Source organism: Mustela nivalis, assembly GCF_964662115.1.
Source record: "Mustela nivalis genome assembly, chromosome: 14".
Lineage (NCBI taxonomy): Eukaryota > Metazoa > Chordata > Mammalia > Carnivora > Mustelidae > Mustela > Mustela nivalis.
Genome location: NC_139033.1, coordinates 58481973 through 58501594, shown reverse-complemented (window position 1 = coordinate 58501594; position 19622 = coordinate 58481973). Strand labels below are relative to the sequence as shown.

At 41.5% G+C, this 19622-nt stretch overlaps 1 protein-coding gene across 2 annotated transcripts in view; it reads right to left on the bottom strand.

The window, feature by feature from the left end:
• Positions 1-19622, bottom strand: part of GAREM1 (GRB2 associated regulator of MAPK1 subtype 1) — a 199883-nt gene that overhangs the window by 28334 nt on the left and 151927 nt on the right. For both annotated transcript variants that reach the window (XM_082699589.1, XM_082699590.1), the window contains exon 3: positions 11409-11539. In XM_082699589.1, coding sequence (XP_082555715.1) covers positions 11409-11539 — 131 coding nt within the window. The remainder of the gene's footprint in view (positions 1-11408; positions 11540-19622) is intronic.

The following is a 19622-nucleotide window of genomic DNA, read 5'->3' as shown; positions in this document are numbered from 1 at the left end:
CTTCCCTTCTGGTGAAACTTTGTAAAAAACTTGGCAATTCATCCATTTGGATCAGGATGGAGACAGAGATGTTGAGAGAGAGGGTTCTCAGGAGACTTGAGAAACACACACACACTCACTCATACAACAAACTATTTTCAGTTAACACACAAGGAGCCAACAGTGCTTCTCAAATGTGAAGCAACAACAGAGCATATGTTTCTTCCCGGCTCTTTAAATCAATCCTTAATATATTTTTTCCTAATTTACCTTTATAAACATACACCTTATAAAATGAAGAAATCATATAGGCTCGTGAGTACCACATACCAGATGAGCTGAAAGAGAACGTCGAGGCTGCTCAGGAGACACCCATCAGCCACTACGTGCACAGATGAAACAGATCAAAATTGTCCTTGCTATATGTCACTCTCTGGGCACATTCAACAGTTTTGTCTGTGTTGTTGTGTATGTGTATACTTGTAACGGAAGTTACTCCTACTCCCATACATAAAAATGCCTAACATATGTGAGGACAATCTGTAATTCCATGCTCCCAAACCTGATGTCATCATTAATGCTAGCAATTAGCTCTGCATAAATTATGAGACTAACGTCCCGACAGATCCTGTGGTCACTGTCAGCAACAGATGAAGAATCCGATATATAAATGCCCTTCCTTTGGCAGTTGAGCCCAGCAGTCTCCTCTGGTTTCCACAGATGTGATTTATTTGCATAATTTCTTTCCTTTTCTATTTTTTTAATAGCAAAAGAAACAATGCGTTCTGTCTAAGTGCTTCGGTATGCGTGCCTGGTTAACATTTCCAGTTTCAGTGTTTCCTGAGAGGAAGTAATTCAAAGTGTGTTATCTAAACAACTCTAATAGGTCTAATCCAGGAAACTATCAAGGTTTTACTGTTCGTAATACCATTCAGAATGAATAATACCCTACGGTCAAGCAACATTTTAAAACACTGATAGAAAATTTTACACACACCCACACCCGCAGATGTCTCTGGCAACAGATAATCTGTTTTCTAAGAACAGTTGTTCTAAAGATCAAACATGGAACAGAGGTTAAAACTGCAACCCTTGGGAAAAAAAAATCAGGACTGATCTGACGGCTAGATTAAACAGCTAATATTTGGTTAATACTAGATCATTTCCCCCAAAAGTTCAATTTTTCTAATTCTTTCCTTTGGGAAAATGGCAGAACATGAGACACAAAGGGGCATGAAGGGTTACTTGTCAATCCTGAGTATCTCTTTCTTTCAACAGGAAACAGGGCAGAGATGACAAGTATGATGGCAGTGATTTAATCTGTGATGGTACAGCAGAGGGCTTCAAGTACTGCTTCAAGCAACAAGCTTAGTTTTTTCAGACAAGGTCTCAAAACCTCAGATGACACCCCTCGCTCCACCAAAAAACAAAAAACACTAACCAAAACAAAACTCACTGGCCCACGGGGCTATCTTCAAACACTGAAATAATTAACCTCACAACTGTATCCAATTTGTCATTCTGAATGAATTCTGAAAATAAGTGACATGACTCATGGTAAAGAAAACATGCAATTTTAAACAACTGGAAAGTAAAAATACAAGTTGGCTATCTCCAAATCCATCCAATCTTCATTTAAGAAATTTGTTCTTACATCTGACAAAATTCAGGCTACACAGTAATCAATAATTTCTGATCTCTCTGGAATACAGCCAAGAACAAGGCAGTGTTGCTAAAGGCCCCTGAGCAGGCAAAAAGATGTGATGTTGATGTTAGGGCTTATAGGAAAGCCTTTAAGGGCCATAACTCAGCACACTTCCTCCCCTACAATCAAAATTCCATCCAACCTGGTTACCAGCCCACAGCATAACAAAAGTGAATATTAAAACTGGAAACAGGGATGGTTAATTAAGGCAGCTATTCTAACTAATGTAAGAGGCGACAAACAATTTGAATCAGACCATAAAACACACCCGATTCTCAGTGTAAGGTCTCTCCACATAAAGACTAAAGTCATAACACATCTCGGGAGATGGAAAGAAGTTTAACTTTTGTTCAAGTACTTCTCGTTAAGATGGAAGAAACGTACTACACATTTCAGGAAACTGAAATGAAATTATAGTTCTTTGGATAGAACTTTTGATAAAATTCACAGCTCCCCCAAAGGCTGGCTAACTAAAATTACTCGCGCTCTAAAGGTGCCAGAGAGGAGGTAGAAAATTACAGAGCAAATGATTCCTATTCATTTTGAAATCTCGTAAGAAAAACCCACCTCTCTGATTATTCTAATCTTAAAACGTGGAGGAGATGCTTTTTCTGAACTGTCATGACAGACATTAGGAATGGTATTTTAAACTAGTAATGGTGGTTATGCCTGAACTACACTCTTAAAACCACACACACACACACACACACACACACACACACACACAATTCCTCAAAGAACACTAATGCTTCAACACCACTGTTTTGTATTACTTTACAGGACCACCACAGGACGGCTGACAGACACAGAACAAAGTCTACAGAGCAAGTTGTTTTTGCCTAAAAGACAAAATGATCAAAAAGATGTCAGAGAGTCGGGGCACCTGGGTGGCTCAGTGGGATAAGCCGCTGCCTTCGGCTCAGGTCATGATCTCAGGGTCCCAGGATCGAGTCCCACATCGGGCTCTCTGCTCAGCAGGGAGCCTGCTTCCTCCTCTCTCTCTGCCTGCCTCTCTGCCTACTTGTGATCTCTCTCTGTCAAATAAATAAATAAAATCTTTAAAAAAAAAAAAAAGATGTCAGCGTGGGACGCCTGGGTGGCTCAGTTGGTTGAGCAGCTACCTTCGGCTCAGGTCATGATCCCAGCGTCCTGGGATCGAGTCCCACATCAGGCTCCTTGCTCAGCAGGGAGCCTGCTTCTCCCTCTGCCTCTGCCTGCCATTCTGTCTGCCTGTGCTCGCTCTCCCCCGCCCCGTCTCTGATAAATAAATAAAAATCTTAAAAAAAAAAGATGTCAGAGAATAAAATAATTATGACAAGAATAGAATCACAAACAGCCCCAAACCTCTCCATTAATGTATTCTCAAGGCCTTGTATGTAGCTGTTCTGTTAAAAGGAGTAAAGAAAGTAACAGGACATATGTTTGATTTGTTAACTAATTTATACATGGAAATAAGATATAGTCTAACGAGTTGGCAGAAGAGGAAGAGCTGTATTTCTTCATCTTTTTCAGATGGCAACTTTAAAAGGGGTAAGTAACATGTTAAGATAAAAGGCACATGAACTGCCTCTAATCTGTGACTTGGGGAGAAAAAAAAAAAGCTGATTCTCAGTAACTTGGAAGCCCTGGAAAAAATCCCAAGTTCAGCATCAAGTTGCACAAGCCATTCACCTTAAACTTAGAACTCTTGCTTATTTATTGCATGGTACTGGGTTGCCACCTTTAGCACTGCTTCAAGCAACAAGGCAAGAGGCCAACTGTATGAAGCCCAGTTTCTATTGACAATACCGGTTCATACTTAAAAAATTCTGGGTTCATACTTTACAGGGGTATTTTTGTTGTTTTTAAAAGGGTTCATTTTGACATATGCTGCACTGATGTTGATAGTAAGTTTACTTGTAGGATTTTCTTTTTTTAAGTACTGGCATCAGGAAAGATCTAAAAATCTATATGTAGAGCAGTCATAAAAGCTGCCAAGTCCTGTGTGTGAGACCATAGCTGTTTCCAAAGTACAAAAGACAGAAGAATTTGGCTGCGTAATAATTACAGGACACATTTATTTAGATTTTTAGATAAGAAAATGAATTAACTGTACAAGCTACAGTGTCACTGTGAAAGGATATTCCGATCACAATCATGAGCCTTAGCTCAATCCACAAATGGCATTCAAGGGAGCACAAAGATGACCGATTGAATCAGGACACCCAGCTTTTGCTGCTAAGTAGTTTTGTGGCTTCGTGTGAATCAATGAAGTCAGCTAACATCTGTTTCTTAGTTTTCCTATTTGTCAAAAGAAGGAGTAGGGCTCAGCGGTGTCTAAGGGCCTTTCCAGATCTAAAATGAGATGATTATAAAAACTCTTGTCGATAAACTTCCTTTGTTGTGCTGGATTATTTATAATATTTCATTTTACTCTCGGTCATGTTTCCCAGTATCGAGAAGGTCAGTTATCATTCAAGTTCTCTGAATCTTACAGGATTTTTTCCCTCCCTATTAAAAAAAGACAACACAGCAATCCTTCTCCCACTGGGATAGCTCTGCTGCTAGACACTGCCACCCCTGCCAAAAACAGGTGCCAAACCCAGTAATCATGAGCTGATATGCAGGTGACAGGAATGTCAGCTCAGCTCTTGCCCCAGACCACATGGTAATGGTTCTGGAGAGGTCTCTGTGGGCAGAAGCGGTGACTACACTCCCGGTCTGTCTGAAATCTCACTATTCCCCTGTGAGGCATTTCCCCCAGTTGAGACAATGCAAACTTGTTATTTTGCCACTGGGGAAAATCTATGCTGGAACAGCTGAAACCTTGGACCTCACTAGCTGGAATGAAAATAGCAACATTCTAGCATCGAGATCAGGGTATTTGGACTCTCTGTGACTCGAGAGCACTAATTTTAATGTAGAAAGCTTTTGGGCGAGAGCCGTGAAGTCAGAAGGCCTCTTACGTGCTTACCAAGGGTGGCAGGTTAGCCAATGCCAAATTGAAGGCCATCTTTTCTTTCCTCTGCTTACGTCTCAGGAAGGACCGAAGTGAAATCAGGGCATAATTTGTTAGTCATTATTTTGGTGGCAGAAAGTAGATGTGTGGGAAAATTTCTCACTATTATTGGGCTTAGTTCAAAAGGCTGGAAGACGTTTGAAATAATTCACTGGGTACCAGTATAATACGTTTCCAAAAAAGTATCTGAAGTGAAGGGGTACTTTGAAACAGCAACAACAACAGTTACTAGGTACCGAGTTTTTAATATCAAGTTCCAGGGTACAAAGAACTAAATAAAGAGTAAGTGAAATAATCTGTGGTGGGATTTTTAAATTTTATGTGAAACTTAATTTAGTATGATTTTATGTTCTGAATCAGAGGTTGGCAAACTTTTTCTTACAGGGCCAGACAGTAATAATTTTAGGCTTGTGTGCCATATGATCTCTGCTGCAACGACTCAATCCTACTATTGTATTGTGAAGCAGCCACCACCCCGGCACATTCCCATGCATGGGGTGGCTGTGTCCCAATAAAACTTTATTTGCAATACAGTGCCTTACCCAAGGGTATAGTTTGCCAACTCCTATACTAGGCACTTGCAAAGTGCTGTAGTGCATTATTTCATTTAATTCTCATGAAAAGTCTCTGAGGAGGATAGAATCATCCTTGTTTTGCAGATGATGACCCCCAGACTCAAGGGGCCATGTGACCTTTCTGTGGTCACAGCCCAATACCTGGACTTGGGGTGTGGACTCAGCTCCAAATTCAGAGTCTGAGCTACACTACACAGTCTAATATGCTCTTTAGATCACAGGAGCTTGTTTAAAGGAAGGTGCATGCCTGAAAACTGTTTGTGTGACTATATTTTTCTTATTAAAAGGTAGAGGAATGAGTCTTTAGTTGGGGTTAGCCAACTGACACAGGACAGCTTCTGACTCTGGAAGTAAGTGTGATGACAGTGATGGCTGATGAAAAATTAAAACAAATCATTAAGAAAGAAAATGCCTGTTATAGTTAAAAACAAATATGCCTGGGTGGTTGGGTGATTTCAACCACCACATCATCCACTTTTGATTTCAGCTGGTCGGGTGTCCCACCTCTGATTTCAGCTCAGGCTGCATTTGCAGGGTTGCAAGATCAGGCCCATGTGGGGGTCCATGCCCAGAGGAGAGTCTGCTTGAAATTCTCTCGCCCTCTGCCCTTCCCCTCTCCATGCTCACGTGCTCTCTCTCTCCCCCAAATAAATAAATAAATAAATCTTTTAAAAAAATGCAGTAAGCAGGTTAAAAAAAAGAAGAAGAAGAACTATCACCATGGAAACCAAAACCTGGATGGATAAAGGAGACAATGTGAAAGAAGCAGGTGATTGCTATCTTAACAATATCGAATGCCACTGGCTTAGAAGGGACTGGAGCCAATGCACACAAATGATGAGCAGGAGGCTAGCTGTCCACACATTCTTTCATTTTCTTGACCATCTCATCTCCCATTTTCTGTTCCTACCACCTTAGCTGCCCACTCAAATGGACCTACTTAGACTTGTTTTCATCTATTTTTTTAAAATTTTTTTAAAAGTTTATTTATTTAAGTAATCTCTACACCCAAATGGGGCTCAAACTCACAACCCTGAGATCGAGAGTCGCACTTGCCCCCGACTGAGCCAGGCAGATGCCCGGGACATACTTAGATTTGGGAAAAAAAAAAAAAAAAATAGCTACTCCTGTCATTTCCTGTATATTGCCTAAAGTTCAATTTCAAGCATTTTATGCACTACCACCACTCCCACTTTACACATCACTTTATTCACCACTTCAAAAGTTCCTTAACCCCGTTAAGATCCCTAGTTTTTACAGGGGGTTACAATTCTTGTATTCACACTTCTTTATTCAGTGAGGAGTCTACGGCTGTAGGCTCACGATCTGTCACTCTAGGGCACACTCCATCTACACCTTTGCTCACTTCTGTTACACTCACCCAGTAGAGTCCCAGCTCCGATTAAACCTAAGGCTCTGTTTACTCTGTCTCTCCATCCAGGAAGCCAAAGATGGCTGGAAGAAAAAAACTGGTGCTGAGTAACCTCACTTGAAATGCATACCTTGACGAAACTCAGTGAACATCCTATTATACCTCCCTGGTAAACTTAACTTTCAGGTCTCTGAGCTGATTATTATTTTCTTCCTATCGAGGCTAACAAGGCTTCCATTCTGCTGAACTTGATGGCTAGTTTCCAGTCCTCCTCTATTTTAATCAGCAAGTAGCATTTGACACTGTTGTCCATTCTTCTTCGAAACACTTTTTAAAGCCATTTGGCTTCTGGAACATCTATCCACATGCCCCATCATCTTTCTATCTTGCTGTTACTGCCTGTAATCTCTCTTGGACCCCAATGCTGGGGTGTTCCAGGGCTCAGTTCTTGATCTCCTCCCTTCTTTATCTAGTGTCCAGGTCAGAGTTTCTCAGCTTTGGCACTACTGACATTTTCGGCCAGATCCTTCTTTGATGCGGGGCTGGTCCTGTGTACTACAGGATTTTCAGCAGCATCCTTGTCCTCAACTCACTAGAAACCGGTAGCACTCACTCTTCTATAAGCTGTAGCAATCAAAACTGTAACCTGACATTGTCAAATGTCCCTGGGAGGAAAAAAAAAAAAAAATCACCCCTGACTGAGAACCACAGACGTATATGAGCTCAACTAGCTCTGTGACTTCAAATACCATCTAGGAGCTGATGAGCCCCAAACATATAAGCCCATCCCTTGCCCCAAGCTCCAAACTTGTACACCCAACTGTCTCCTTGATCTCTTTATTTGGACGTAGTATTTGTACCTGTATATTTATTGTCTGCCACTTCAACGGACACAACCTCCAGGGTTTGCATATTCACTATTTATTCCCAGTGGCCAGACATACAGGAGGTGCTTAAAATGTATTTGCTGGTTAAAGAATTAAACATTTAACATATATTAATTCACTTCATGCAAGTTCATCAATGATGGGCCAATCAGGCAGATAATTTCAAACACATCAAGGCCTCTTAAAGACATTTAACTGCAAAATAAAAGGAATGGCTTATTTTTAATGTTTTAAAATGTAATCTTTTGGGGCGCCTGGGTGGCTCAGTGGGTTAAGCTGCTGCCTTCGGCTCAGGTCATGATCTCAGATTCCTGGGATCGAGTCCCACATCGGGCTCTCTGCTCAGCAGGGAGCCTGCTTCCTTCTCTCTCTCTCTGCCTGCCTCTTAGTGTACTTGTAATTTCTCTCTGTCAAATAAATAAATAAATAAATAAATGTAATCTTTTCACCTAACATGGGGCTCGAACTCATGACCCCATCAAGAGTCACACACTCCACCAACTCAGCCAGCCAGGTGCCCCAGGAATGACTTAATTTTAAATAAATTGGTGAATAATATTAATCCTATCCATTAAAGTTTAGATAAAATTCTGCTACAGTCTTGAAAGTAACAATCACTATAGAGTTCCCAATCTTTCAACACCTCTGTTCTATTCCATGCCGTTACTACATTTCATTTCTATTTGTTATTATAAGTATGTATGATTTCATATATATATTTCCTTATTTCAAATAATAATTGTGCCTTTTGACTCCTACGACGCCTGTTAGCTGCCAACTCTTAGCTGCAAGTCATTTAGTTTTTTATCCTCTTGGTCTAATTTAAGCTCTATTTAAAACGGAGAGTAGAGGGTGGAGTTTTGCAAGGACGTTTGAATTCTGCTATCACTTAAAAAATTGCTTTCTGGATAATATCTATATTTATATAATATTTAATACTATTTATAATAGCTATATTTATGAGAATGGGGTACTGTTGTGTTTTTTTAAGTAAGTTCTATGACCAGTACAGGCCTTCAACTGTCCCATGTTCTACCAACTGAGCCAGCCAGGCACCCCTCCTGTACTGTTTCTTATTCTTTTTCTCCCTCTCCAGGCAAAGCAGTAACCAAGTACACCACTTAGCTCTCCCATTAAGCACTGCACACATGCCATTACGATCAATTCTTATAAACCATGACCAACACTGTGTTTGGTGGGGGGTGGTCAGGTAGTACCCAGACATCTTTGCCATAAACCTCCCTGGTTTTTTATTTACTTGTATTTACTTGCTTTTATTATTATTTTATTATTTACTATTATTTTATTATATTTTATTTATTTTTTATTTACATGTTTTATTTTATTTTTATTTACTTGTATTTACTTTTATTTACTTATTTATATAAATAACCTCCCTGGTTATTTATTTACTTGGGTGTTTATTCACTAGGCACAGATTTTTGTGTATTTCTTTGTGGAAATTTCCTGAGGTTCCTTGATCAATTCTTCTTTGAATATAATCGAACGATGTCTTAAATGATTAATGCCGGATAGATGTGATAGCATCTTAAAACTTTATAAGTAATAGACAAGAAGTAGTAAATATTTATGTATGCATAGCACTGGAACTCAACCCAAGTCCAGACTGCTCTATAGATGCTGTAAAATTTGTAATCCATACATACCCATTTGTCTGTGCCTTTGAACATTTTTTGGCTTTTTTAGAAAAATTGTGGTAATATATACATAACATAAAATTTATCATCTTAACCATTTTAAAGTGTACAGGTCGGTAGTGTTAAATACATTCACACTGCTGTGCTGAATTTTTTAAATGGCACCTCTATTACGTATGTTTGAATAAATAAAGTCAATTGTGGCATAAACAATGAATCTTGGAACACACAAAAAAATTAAAGAAAAAAAAGCCCATCAAACCTTATTGATTTCAAGATTATTGTTCCAATCGCTGCTGATGTTCATACAAATTCACAGACAAAACAGCTGCTAGAGGCATTTAAAAAAATCTTTCACAAGTACAATATGCCACAAAAGACTTAAATTTTAATACTTGACAAAATCTTAAAAAATCAAAAAATTTTTATGATTACTTTCTCATGATTCACCAGCAAATGCAAGGTTTTCAAAAAAACAGTTTTTAAGAAGTATGGACTTTTCTTTCCAAACAATTTTTTTTTTTTTTCATTTAGGAAATTTAAAATAGAAGCTTTGGGGCACCTGGGTGGCTCAGTGGGTTAAGCCGCTGCCTTCGGCTCAGGTCATGATCTCAGGGTCCTGGGATCGAGTCCCGCATCAGGCTCTCTGCTCAGCAGGGAGCCTGCTTCCCTCTCTCTCTACCTGCCTCTCCATCTACTTGTGATTTCTCTCTGTCAAATAAATAAATAAAATCTTAAAACAAACAAACAAATAAATAAATAAATAAAATAGAAGCTTTAAGGAAAAATTTCAATCATATCAAAACAAGAATCAAACAGGATTTGATTAGCTTCTGACCAACGACTCTTGGTACATTTAAAAATGGACATGTTTTCACAAATCCTCAAGGTAAGTTCAAGTTGCCTTGAGGACTCACAGACTAAGTCACTGAAGGGCTTACAAGTTATAAATATTTTTGAGTACCAGCATAATTTAGGTAGTAAAGAATTTGACAGGACACAAAATGGACCCATTTTACTCATAAGACCACATAAAGTAGATGATAGCCGCTCTATTTTAGAACTGACTGGAAGGACGACTTGGCTTGGCCGATCAAATGGGCAGAAGCACTGCTCCAGTAAGGAAGCCATCTTGGGCATGTTTCCCCCTTTCCTGAGGCGTGTGGGTGGAGTGACTCATCCACAAAGACACTGCTGCATTCTTGGACTAAGATACCCCACAGTCTGTTTTTCACATAGAGCATGATTTCTAACAAACAGGCATCTTGCCCCCAAAATATTGAAATGTTTAGAGAATGTGACTTAGTCGGACTTCCTGCTGAAAGGAGGTTAATGGTTTCGATGGGAACACTTTTAAGACTGATGTAGCATAACTGTGGGTGTTGCTGGAGAAAACAATGGATTCACAGGCAAAAAGGTTGGGCCTCGGTGACACCGCTTCCCCGGTTAGTCCCTCTTCAACAGCGAGTCTAGTCAAAGGAGCTCACGCACTCCGTAGCCAGGGACAGAACTGTCCCTTTAAGAATGCAAAATGAATACAGCACAGTAAACACTATTTAGCTTTTCTCTGAGGGACAAAGATCAATAAATACCTACGAGGCCACACTCTACACATCAATCTTCCCTGTGTGTACCGACAGACACAGTCTGCAAAGGATGGAACGAATATGAGTGGACGTCGGGGAGTACTCTGGAACCTTCTCTCTTTTTCTTTAAGTGTTCGGTATTCGTCGTGTCATACGCCTTTTTGCTTGTTCCCATAAGTGAAGCATCCAGCCTCACAGAAGAGCCGGTCAAACAACCATGATGTGTTAGAGAATAAAGTCCAAATTAAAAAAGAAGAGAAGAGAAAAGAAAAGAAAAGAAAAGAAAAGAAAAGAAAAGAAAAGAAAAGAAAAGAAAAGAAAGGAAAAGAAAGGAAAGGAAAAGAAAAGAAAGGAAAAGAAAGGAAAAGAAAAGAAAGGAAAAGAAACGAAAAGAAAAGAAAGAAAGATCTTTTGATCTGCCTTGACAGTTGTTCAAGCCAGAGGTAATGTTATCATTGTAACCTGCTGGAGAATCAGGTCAGCTAGAGCTCACGCGGTTCTTAAAAAGATCTGTTCTGGCCATTGACAGGAGTCCGTGAGGAGGACGGAACTCTCCTACGAGGCACAGAGGGGAACACACTGTGCACGCAATGACCTGAAAGTTAAATTATTTCAGTGAGGATAAATATTTGGTTCTTCGAGAACTACCTTCACGTTGAATGTTATTTCCTCCATGACGTACACACGTTCAGGAAACGCTTTAGCCACCTCCTCCACACTGTTGAAATATTGCACTGGCTCCTTTATATCTCGGTCTTGTTCCAGCAGCTTGAATTGCCCTAAAACACACGATAAACGGAAGAGATGTGAGATGTTTACGCTAGACAGCTGTCACCGTGGCGACAGCATCCCCCCTTCCTTTACTCCCACTCTTCTTTGTCAAAGACTCCTGATCATTATCATTGGGGGAAAAAGTTACCATGGCAGAAGGTTTTCTTCAACGAGAATATGTATCGAAGAATCAGCTTACAGATGGAAAAACAATTACGAACCGTTTCTTTTTCATTTGTTGTTCACACCAAGAGTTTGTTACCCCATGACCAAAATCAAACGGAATGGATGCCTGTTTGTAATTGGGTCTCAAAGCGAAAACCTACTCTGTTACAAATGATGGCTCATTTTGTTTTTCCCAGGAATCACCTTGGCATTTAGCTGTAATTAACACCCACACAGGTGATCTTCTGAAATGAAGGCCGAGTGGCCTGGGGGAGCTCACTGTTTAAAAAATAAGTATTTAAAACTCTTACAGGTAGGATAAAATAGTACAGTGGACCTTTGGGCTCTCACAGAATTGATATCCTTGGTTTCAACAATATGCGGGCAACGCCGAAAGCTCGTGAGCGGCTGTAATGTGGGGTGTTGCTCTGCACAAGCACAAAAACCCTGAGCAGAGCGATGCTGGGCCACGGGGTGAGCCTCCTTCTGATGAGTGAGGCTGGCCACGAGCCAGGTGGCATCTGGAACCACATGTGGCTTCCTTCTTTCCTTTTTATTGTTCTGTGGGAAGTTCATGAGAGAAGAATATACCATCACAGTATCCATAATTTGGGGGATTTGTGAAGACCTTTGAACATATTCCTAAAAATTTCAAGCATCTATGGCTGTTTATATACTTTCAATATTGATGACACTTCTGCTCTGTTCTAGAGGAGTTGTTTACAGCTTAGGATAAAAGACCGTATGTACTCAAGCCAAAGACAGTGTTTCTTGGTAGTCATTTTCTGAAGGCTGCTTACAATCTAACACTTGAGAAACTTGAAAAGGAATTAAAAGCTATAATGAGGCCAATCTCTCAGCATGCGTCTATGGGGCATTGGGCGGAAATAAACTTTCATTCATATTCTCAGGACGTTTTTTCACCATCTGTTAGGTGGAGGCATTATCCTAGATGCTGGAGAGAAAAGTCAATAAATAGGCCAGATAAAAATCTCTATCCTTCTGAATCTTACATTGTAGCAGGAGACAATAGTAAATAGGATAAATGACTAGGGTATGTAATAGGTCGGGGGTGAGAAATGTGGTTAATAGGGCTGGGCAAGGGGGACAGAGGGCAGGGTGTCCAGAGGAGGTATGGCTGAGAAGGTGAGCTGTGACACCACTGGGAGGTGTGTTCTATGAATTCGAATCATAGCCCAAAATCTAGGCAAAGAGCTGCAGGTGGATGGGTGGGTGGCTGCCTGCTTGGCACACTACCAGTATGGCTAGAGTGGGCTGAGTACAAGGGAAGAGGGAAGAGAAATAAAGTCTGAAAAATAACAGGTGTTCAGATTACGTACAGCTTTGAAGACTTGTAGCTCTATCTGAGTGGGATGGAGAGCTGCCGGGGGGATGCACGAGGAAGTGATCTAACCAACGTTAGAGAAGGACCACTCTGGCTGCTGTTCTGAGAACACACTGTGCAGGTACAAGGTGTAGAGGCAGAGAGCAGTGAGGTGGTCCTGCAATCGTCCAGCTGTGAGATGGCAGGGAGCTGGAAAAGGTGAGAATTTGGCCTGAGCAGCTGAAGGAAGCAGGTTTGGAAGGGTGGGTGTAGGATCCTGAGTTCAGTCTGAGACATCTGCTAGGCAGGCAAACAGAGATATCCCCAAAGCTCGTAGAGGAACATAAACGTGTGGAGCTCAGAGAGAAGTCTGGCTGAGAGAGCCTAGGAGTCATCAGTACCTAGATGATCTTCAAAGCCACGGCACCTGGTGATGATGGGCATGGGCTTAAGTGCAGCCAGAGAAGAGGTCTAAGGCTTGAGTCCCAGGAGACTAAGAAGGACTGGCCAGGGGAGTGAGAGGCAAATCCAGAAGGGGTGCATTCTAGAAGCCAGCTGAGCACTTCAAGGAGCGAGAGAGATGAGGCCTGACAACTGTCAGGTTTAGCAACTTCACTTAAGCAGTGGAATGGTTGAGGTCAAGCCTGCCTGAGCTGGATTTAAGAGGCTGAGAAGGGAGAAGTGGGAGTAACAGGAATGGACAGCAGGGGACGTTTGGGGCATTTGCCTGTGAAGGGGACAAGAGACATGGTGTGGTAGCTGAAGGGAGCACGTGGGATTGGATCTTTAATGTGGTGGATGCTTATGGGAATGGCCAAGGGAGGGACAAGACCATGAGGATGGAATTTTCCGGAGCATGTCCCGGGATAGGCAGAGGGGACATGGGAGTGGAAGGGTTGGCCCTCAGCAGGAGGTCACCTGTGAGAGCTCAGTGGGAGCAGTGGAAGCTCCCTAGAAGAAAGGCATCTGTTGAGAATAAGATGGAGCGATGAGCTATGGGAGGGCTGAGAAAAGAGAAGACCACAGAAAAGTCCACTGAGAGTGAAGGACACATCATGACTGCCGGACAGCCGTAAGTTCTCACCTGAGGTTTACAGTCATGAATTAGAAGCGAAACCCAACAGTAGAGTTGTATGTTTTCCTCCGGCCAATGGGCAACGCAGAGGGGCTGGCACAGAGCGGACAGAGATTTGGGTCCAGCCAGGACTGTAAAACTGCCAAGTGAGGATGAGACGTGAAGGAAGGGCAGAGGAGCCCGGATGTATGCAAGAGAGAACAGAATCACTGTCTGTGGCACCTGCGCTGGACACAACCTCTTGGGAGGGAGGAATGAGGGTGGAAAGTAATGGAGTCAATGGATAGTGGGTTCTGATGGGGCAGGATTTCTGGAGGGAGGGAGCTCAAGAGCCAGGCAGAGGAGTGGTCAGAGGAGCAGGCGTGCACTTTGAGACAATGGAAGCATGTCGTGGTCGGTGATGACACAGTCTAGGGGGCAACCATGCGAGGTAAAGGTTGAGGTGATGAGAAGCTGAAGGATCTAAGAGGCCAGGGGTTTTATTTTTATTTTTTATTTTTTTTTAAATATTTTATTTACTTGACGCACAGAGAGAAATCACAAGTAGGCAGAGAGGCAGGCAGAGAGAGGGGAGAGCAGAGAGCTGAGCCCGACGTGGGGCTTGATCCCAGGACCCTGGGATCATGACCTGAGCTGAAGGCAGAGGCTTTAACCCACTGAGCCACCCAGGTGCCCCAAGGCCAGGGGTTTTAAAAGGATCATATACATATGCACTGAACTCCCCAAGAATGAGGGGAGAAGGAATGGTGAAGAGAGAGGCAGTGAGCCAGGAGTGAGGATTATGGAGCAATGACGGAGGGACCCTACACGTGGTAGATGACAGGAGCAACAACGGGATAGCGGGTGAGAGTCTGAGGACAGGAGGAGAAAGCTGAGAGTTTCTAGGGAGGGGAAAAGTGGAATGGTCACGGGAGCAATGAAGAACCCAGCTCCTCAACTCTGGGGCAAAAAAAGGAGCTGCCACCAGAGAGGGCTTCAGGGAAGTGGTGTTTTCAGGGCATACCCAGGTCAGGGTTCAACAAGATGAAAGTAATGTCAGAGAACACCTTAAGGACATAGGGATTTTGCTGGTGACGGACTCCAAAGGGAGATTTTCAGGAGTTACGGGGCGGGCGATGAGGACAATGTAGTGAACATACCTAGATACGACAGGTCATATACCTTTAGAGATAGGGAGGAGTACGAATAAAACATTCGAAAATATTGTATAAAATGTTAGATTATACCCTGTTCACAAAAAACAGCAACAGAATTCTTAAAAATTTTAAGAAATGATAGCAATTATCCGTACCACTTTAACAGATTCTGCCATGAGAACAAATCAAACTTTCATATGTCTCTATTCTACTCAGTCCTTGTACACATTCGTAATAATTACGGCAAATCTCCAGTTTCATCTCCATTCCTCTCTACATTTTCCGACATCCCCCCAACATGACTACACTTACTTAGAATGCTTGCATCCCATTTCATAAGGGATTTAACTATTTTTCTGTTCTTACACAATGAGTCTGAGTTAGGGTAAGACTGACGTAAGTGCCAACTCGGCCACTGACACATGGTTAATCCGTCTGAGCTTTGTTTCCTCACCCACAACATGGGGACACTTCAAAGGGCTTCCACGAGGATCAACAGCGAGGATTTTCAGTATTTAGCACAACTAACCATCTAGCAACCCTCAGCTTCCTTTCCTGTTCTCAAGATGCACATGATTTTCTTTCCTCTTTTTTGGCTTGCTTTTGTGAGATAAAGTTTCTAGTGCTGGATTACTAAAGCCAAGGGCGCCACACAATTCTTTGTGTTGAACATGCCAGGCTACCCCGCTTTCCAAAATACCTAAACCAATTTGTATTTCTACCATGTGCATCTTAGTTGGGCCACAGTCTTGCCAGAAGCGAGTATTCCATTTTTTTTCTTAAAGATTTATTTATTTATTTGAGAGAGAGAGAACCCACAAGTGAGTGCGGGGAGGCGCAAAGGGAGAGGGAGAGAGAGAGACTCTGGAGTCTCCTCTCTGAGCTAGGTGCCTGATGCAGGGCCTGAATTCATGCCCTGAGGTGAAAGCAAGAGTCAGATGCTTAATGACTGTGCCACCCAGGTGCCCCCTGCAGTGAGTACGCTTTAAGTTAGATAATTCACTGGGTACTAAAAAAGCATCTCTTGCCTGTAATCTGCATTTCTTTGAAGATCAGCAACGTTAAACAGTTGGATTTTTCTCCTGCAAATGGCTGTATAAATATATAATAAATACATCTGATGTCATCTAAATTTCTTTTAACCTCCAGAGACATATGTCTAGGAGTCTATTGGATATTTATACTTGCGAGTCTCATCAGCCCCAAATTCAACATGTCTCAATGCAGAAAAGCATAATACCTCACATACAATAGGCCCTTAATAAATGTCCACCGAACAAAAGACAGAAAATTGCTCTGGTCCCAGGACTCGCAAACAATGAACCAACACATAAGTAACTGCAGGTTTTCAAAATTATAAATAAAAGTGAGCTGCCTGACTATATACAAGGTTTGCCTGTTTCTGAGTATTAGCTGAATGTTTTCATTCATCAGAGGAAGAAAGGAATGGTGTGCTATGGTTTACTTAAAAATCATTATCTGAATTGTGCACAGAGCCTCAAGTAACACTTTTTAGGGACCAGAAGAATCGATGAGATTAAATAAGCAGTTGAAGTTATCTTCCAGGATGAAGCAGACAGTATTTGAACACTGGAATGTGATCCTCAGGAACACAAAAGTAGTTTTCCGTGAGAATTCAAACTTAGAGGTCCACTTGGTTAGAATGTCCAGAACCACCTGACAGAGACACCAATTTTTGCCCAACATTTCCAGTTTCTGTACTAATCTGTACTTTCTGTTAGAAGACTCAAAAAAGAAATTGCTGGTTTGGAACCCGAACATAATCAAACATCATTAAACCAGGTATAATTTATGAAAACCTACCAATGGTATGAAATACGTTGCTTTAAATTTGTGATCAGTATTTTAGAAAAATTTTCTAATTTTTCTAAATAAGGGGGAAATAGGGCAGGGGGAATCTGCATGTATGTCCAATAGTCTTTACGTGGTGTGCAGATGTTCGATCTCTGAGCTGAGATCACTTGAGAGCACACAAGCCTGTACTCAATTCCACCCCGTCCCTTCAGAAATGCATTCATAGAGCAACCGTGTGCCACTGCAGTCACTTTCCTGTATCACATAAGACATGACCCTTTAGAATCAGTGCTGCTTCACCAACATACAGCATGAGCCACATATGCAATCATATATTTTCTAGCAGCTACAAAAAAAGGTAAGTAAGAGGTGAAATTAATTTCAATGTTTTACTTAAACCAATACATCTAAATAAGAGAACTGTTAATGAGATATTTTACCTTCTGTTTTTACATTAAGTCTTTATTATTATTATTATTATTATTATTATTACTTCTTGCATTAAGTCTTGAAAATCCTGTGTCTGTGTTACACCGTGGCACAGCTCCCCTCACACCAGCCGTGTTACAAGAACTCAGCAGCCCCATGCGGCCAGTCGTTGCCGTGTTAGACAGTGTGGGTCCAGAACATCTCTGCATTCCCTTAAAACTGTGATCACAGATACTGTTCAAGTCCCCTCTCGGGTGACAGAGTCCTTTTGGGGAAAAAAGGTATCTCCTGACAAAACACGATGCTTCCTCTCATGAAATAAGAGCTTTAGGACTCTCATCCTTTGTTTTCCTCGCTCTGTTTGACACGATTGCTGATAATCTGATTTGTATAATAGAGCCTGGGACTCCTGATGTAACTGTCCCTTTAACACCATTTTTCTCCTCTGCCAATTTGGGGACTTGACCTTTAAGCAATTCTTTAGTTCTTTTTCTATTGTGTTTGGGACCTTAACCTACCAGTAGCCTCAAATATATTTTGGATTATGGACCAAATGAATAATCATCTTTGGTATGGTTGTCGTGTCAGTGTTCTGCTGAATAATGTTTTTAAAAAGATTTTATTTATTTACATCAGAGAAAGAGAGAGAGAGCAGAAAGAGGGGCAGAGGGAGAGACTCTCAAGGAGACTCCCACTGAGTGCAGAGCCCGACTCGGGGCTCCATCTCACGACCCTGAGCCGAAACCAAGAGTTGGATGATCAAGGGACTGAGCCGCCCAAGGCATCCCTCAGCTGAATAAATTCTAAATTTCTAGTCTCATCTGTGTTTGCCACCTATGCTGAACAGGGAGACCTTAGGAGCACTTATAAGAAAATATTCTGAGACCGATTAACACACACAGATGCAAGAAAAAGAAAAAGAAAGGAACAACTATGACCAAATGTTTTAACGTTTGAACATACTGTACCTCAGAAAAATAGATTCTTTCATTCATTGTTTTAATTGTTCATTGGACAGCCAACAGTCAGCTAACATACCTTTCCTCTTTTCCCTACAATTCCTCTGGACTACCTTGGAAGATTTTGGTTTATATGTTTCTTTGTGTACATGTATTATTACTTTAGACACTGTCCTAGCCATATGTTTAATGATATTTTACATTTCTTATATCCCACAAATGCCTTCAAAATCTAAATATATCAAAGTTTTTTTTTCCAAGATTTTAGTTTTAAGTCATCTCTACCCCCAATTAGGGCTCAAACTTATAACCCCAAGATCAAGAGTCACATGTTCCACCACTTGAGCAAGCCAGGCGCCCCCTAAATACACCAACTATCTTAATGTAACTATCTTAATGTTCTCAACAATGGGTCATGGCATATATGTGACTTTCTACAGCATTGGGTTGGCAACCTTGTTCTGTAAATATTTTAGGTTTCATGCGCTAAATGGTTTCAGTTGCAACTACCCCTCTGGTGACCTCTCCTGAAACTGGCCACAGACAATCTGGAATCAAAACTGGACAGCTGTGTCCCAATCAAACTTCACATACAAAAACAGACAGCAGGTCAGATCTGGACCTCGGGCCCCATACTTTGCTGACCTCTGTCCCACTGGAAGGACTGCAAAGTATGGAGGGTAGTGGCACGAGGACAGGACATCAGAGTGACAATGACCAGTCCCTTATATCCCAATGGGTGTTAATAAAATAAAGATTTTATTTATTTATTTTATAAAATAAAATAAAGATTTCATTTATTTATTTGACAGAGACAGCAGAGAGGAAATGTAAGCAGGGGGAATGGGAGAGGGGAAAGCAGGCTTCCTGCTGAGCAGGGAGCCCGATATGGGGCTCAATCCTAGGACCCTGGGATCATGACCTGAGCCGAAGGCAGACTTTTAATGACCGAGCCACCCAGGCGCCCCTCTCCCAACACTCTTAAATAGTTATACTGACGTCTCTTGGAAGATGCCTTGCAAGGTACCATCCTAAGCTGACCCATGTTATCTTAGGATGGCAGTTTTTCCTTTCAATAGGAGCCTATAATGAAAAAGTGTAAGCTGCAGAAGTAGATTGTACTGGAATAGTCCAAACGACCACCAAACATGCGTGGCTGCATTCTCTCACTGTATTAAGACCAGTTTT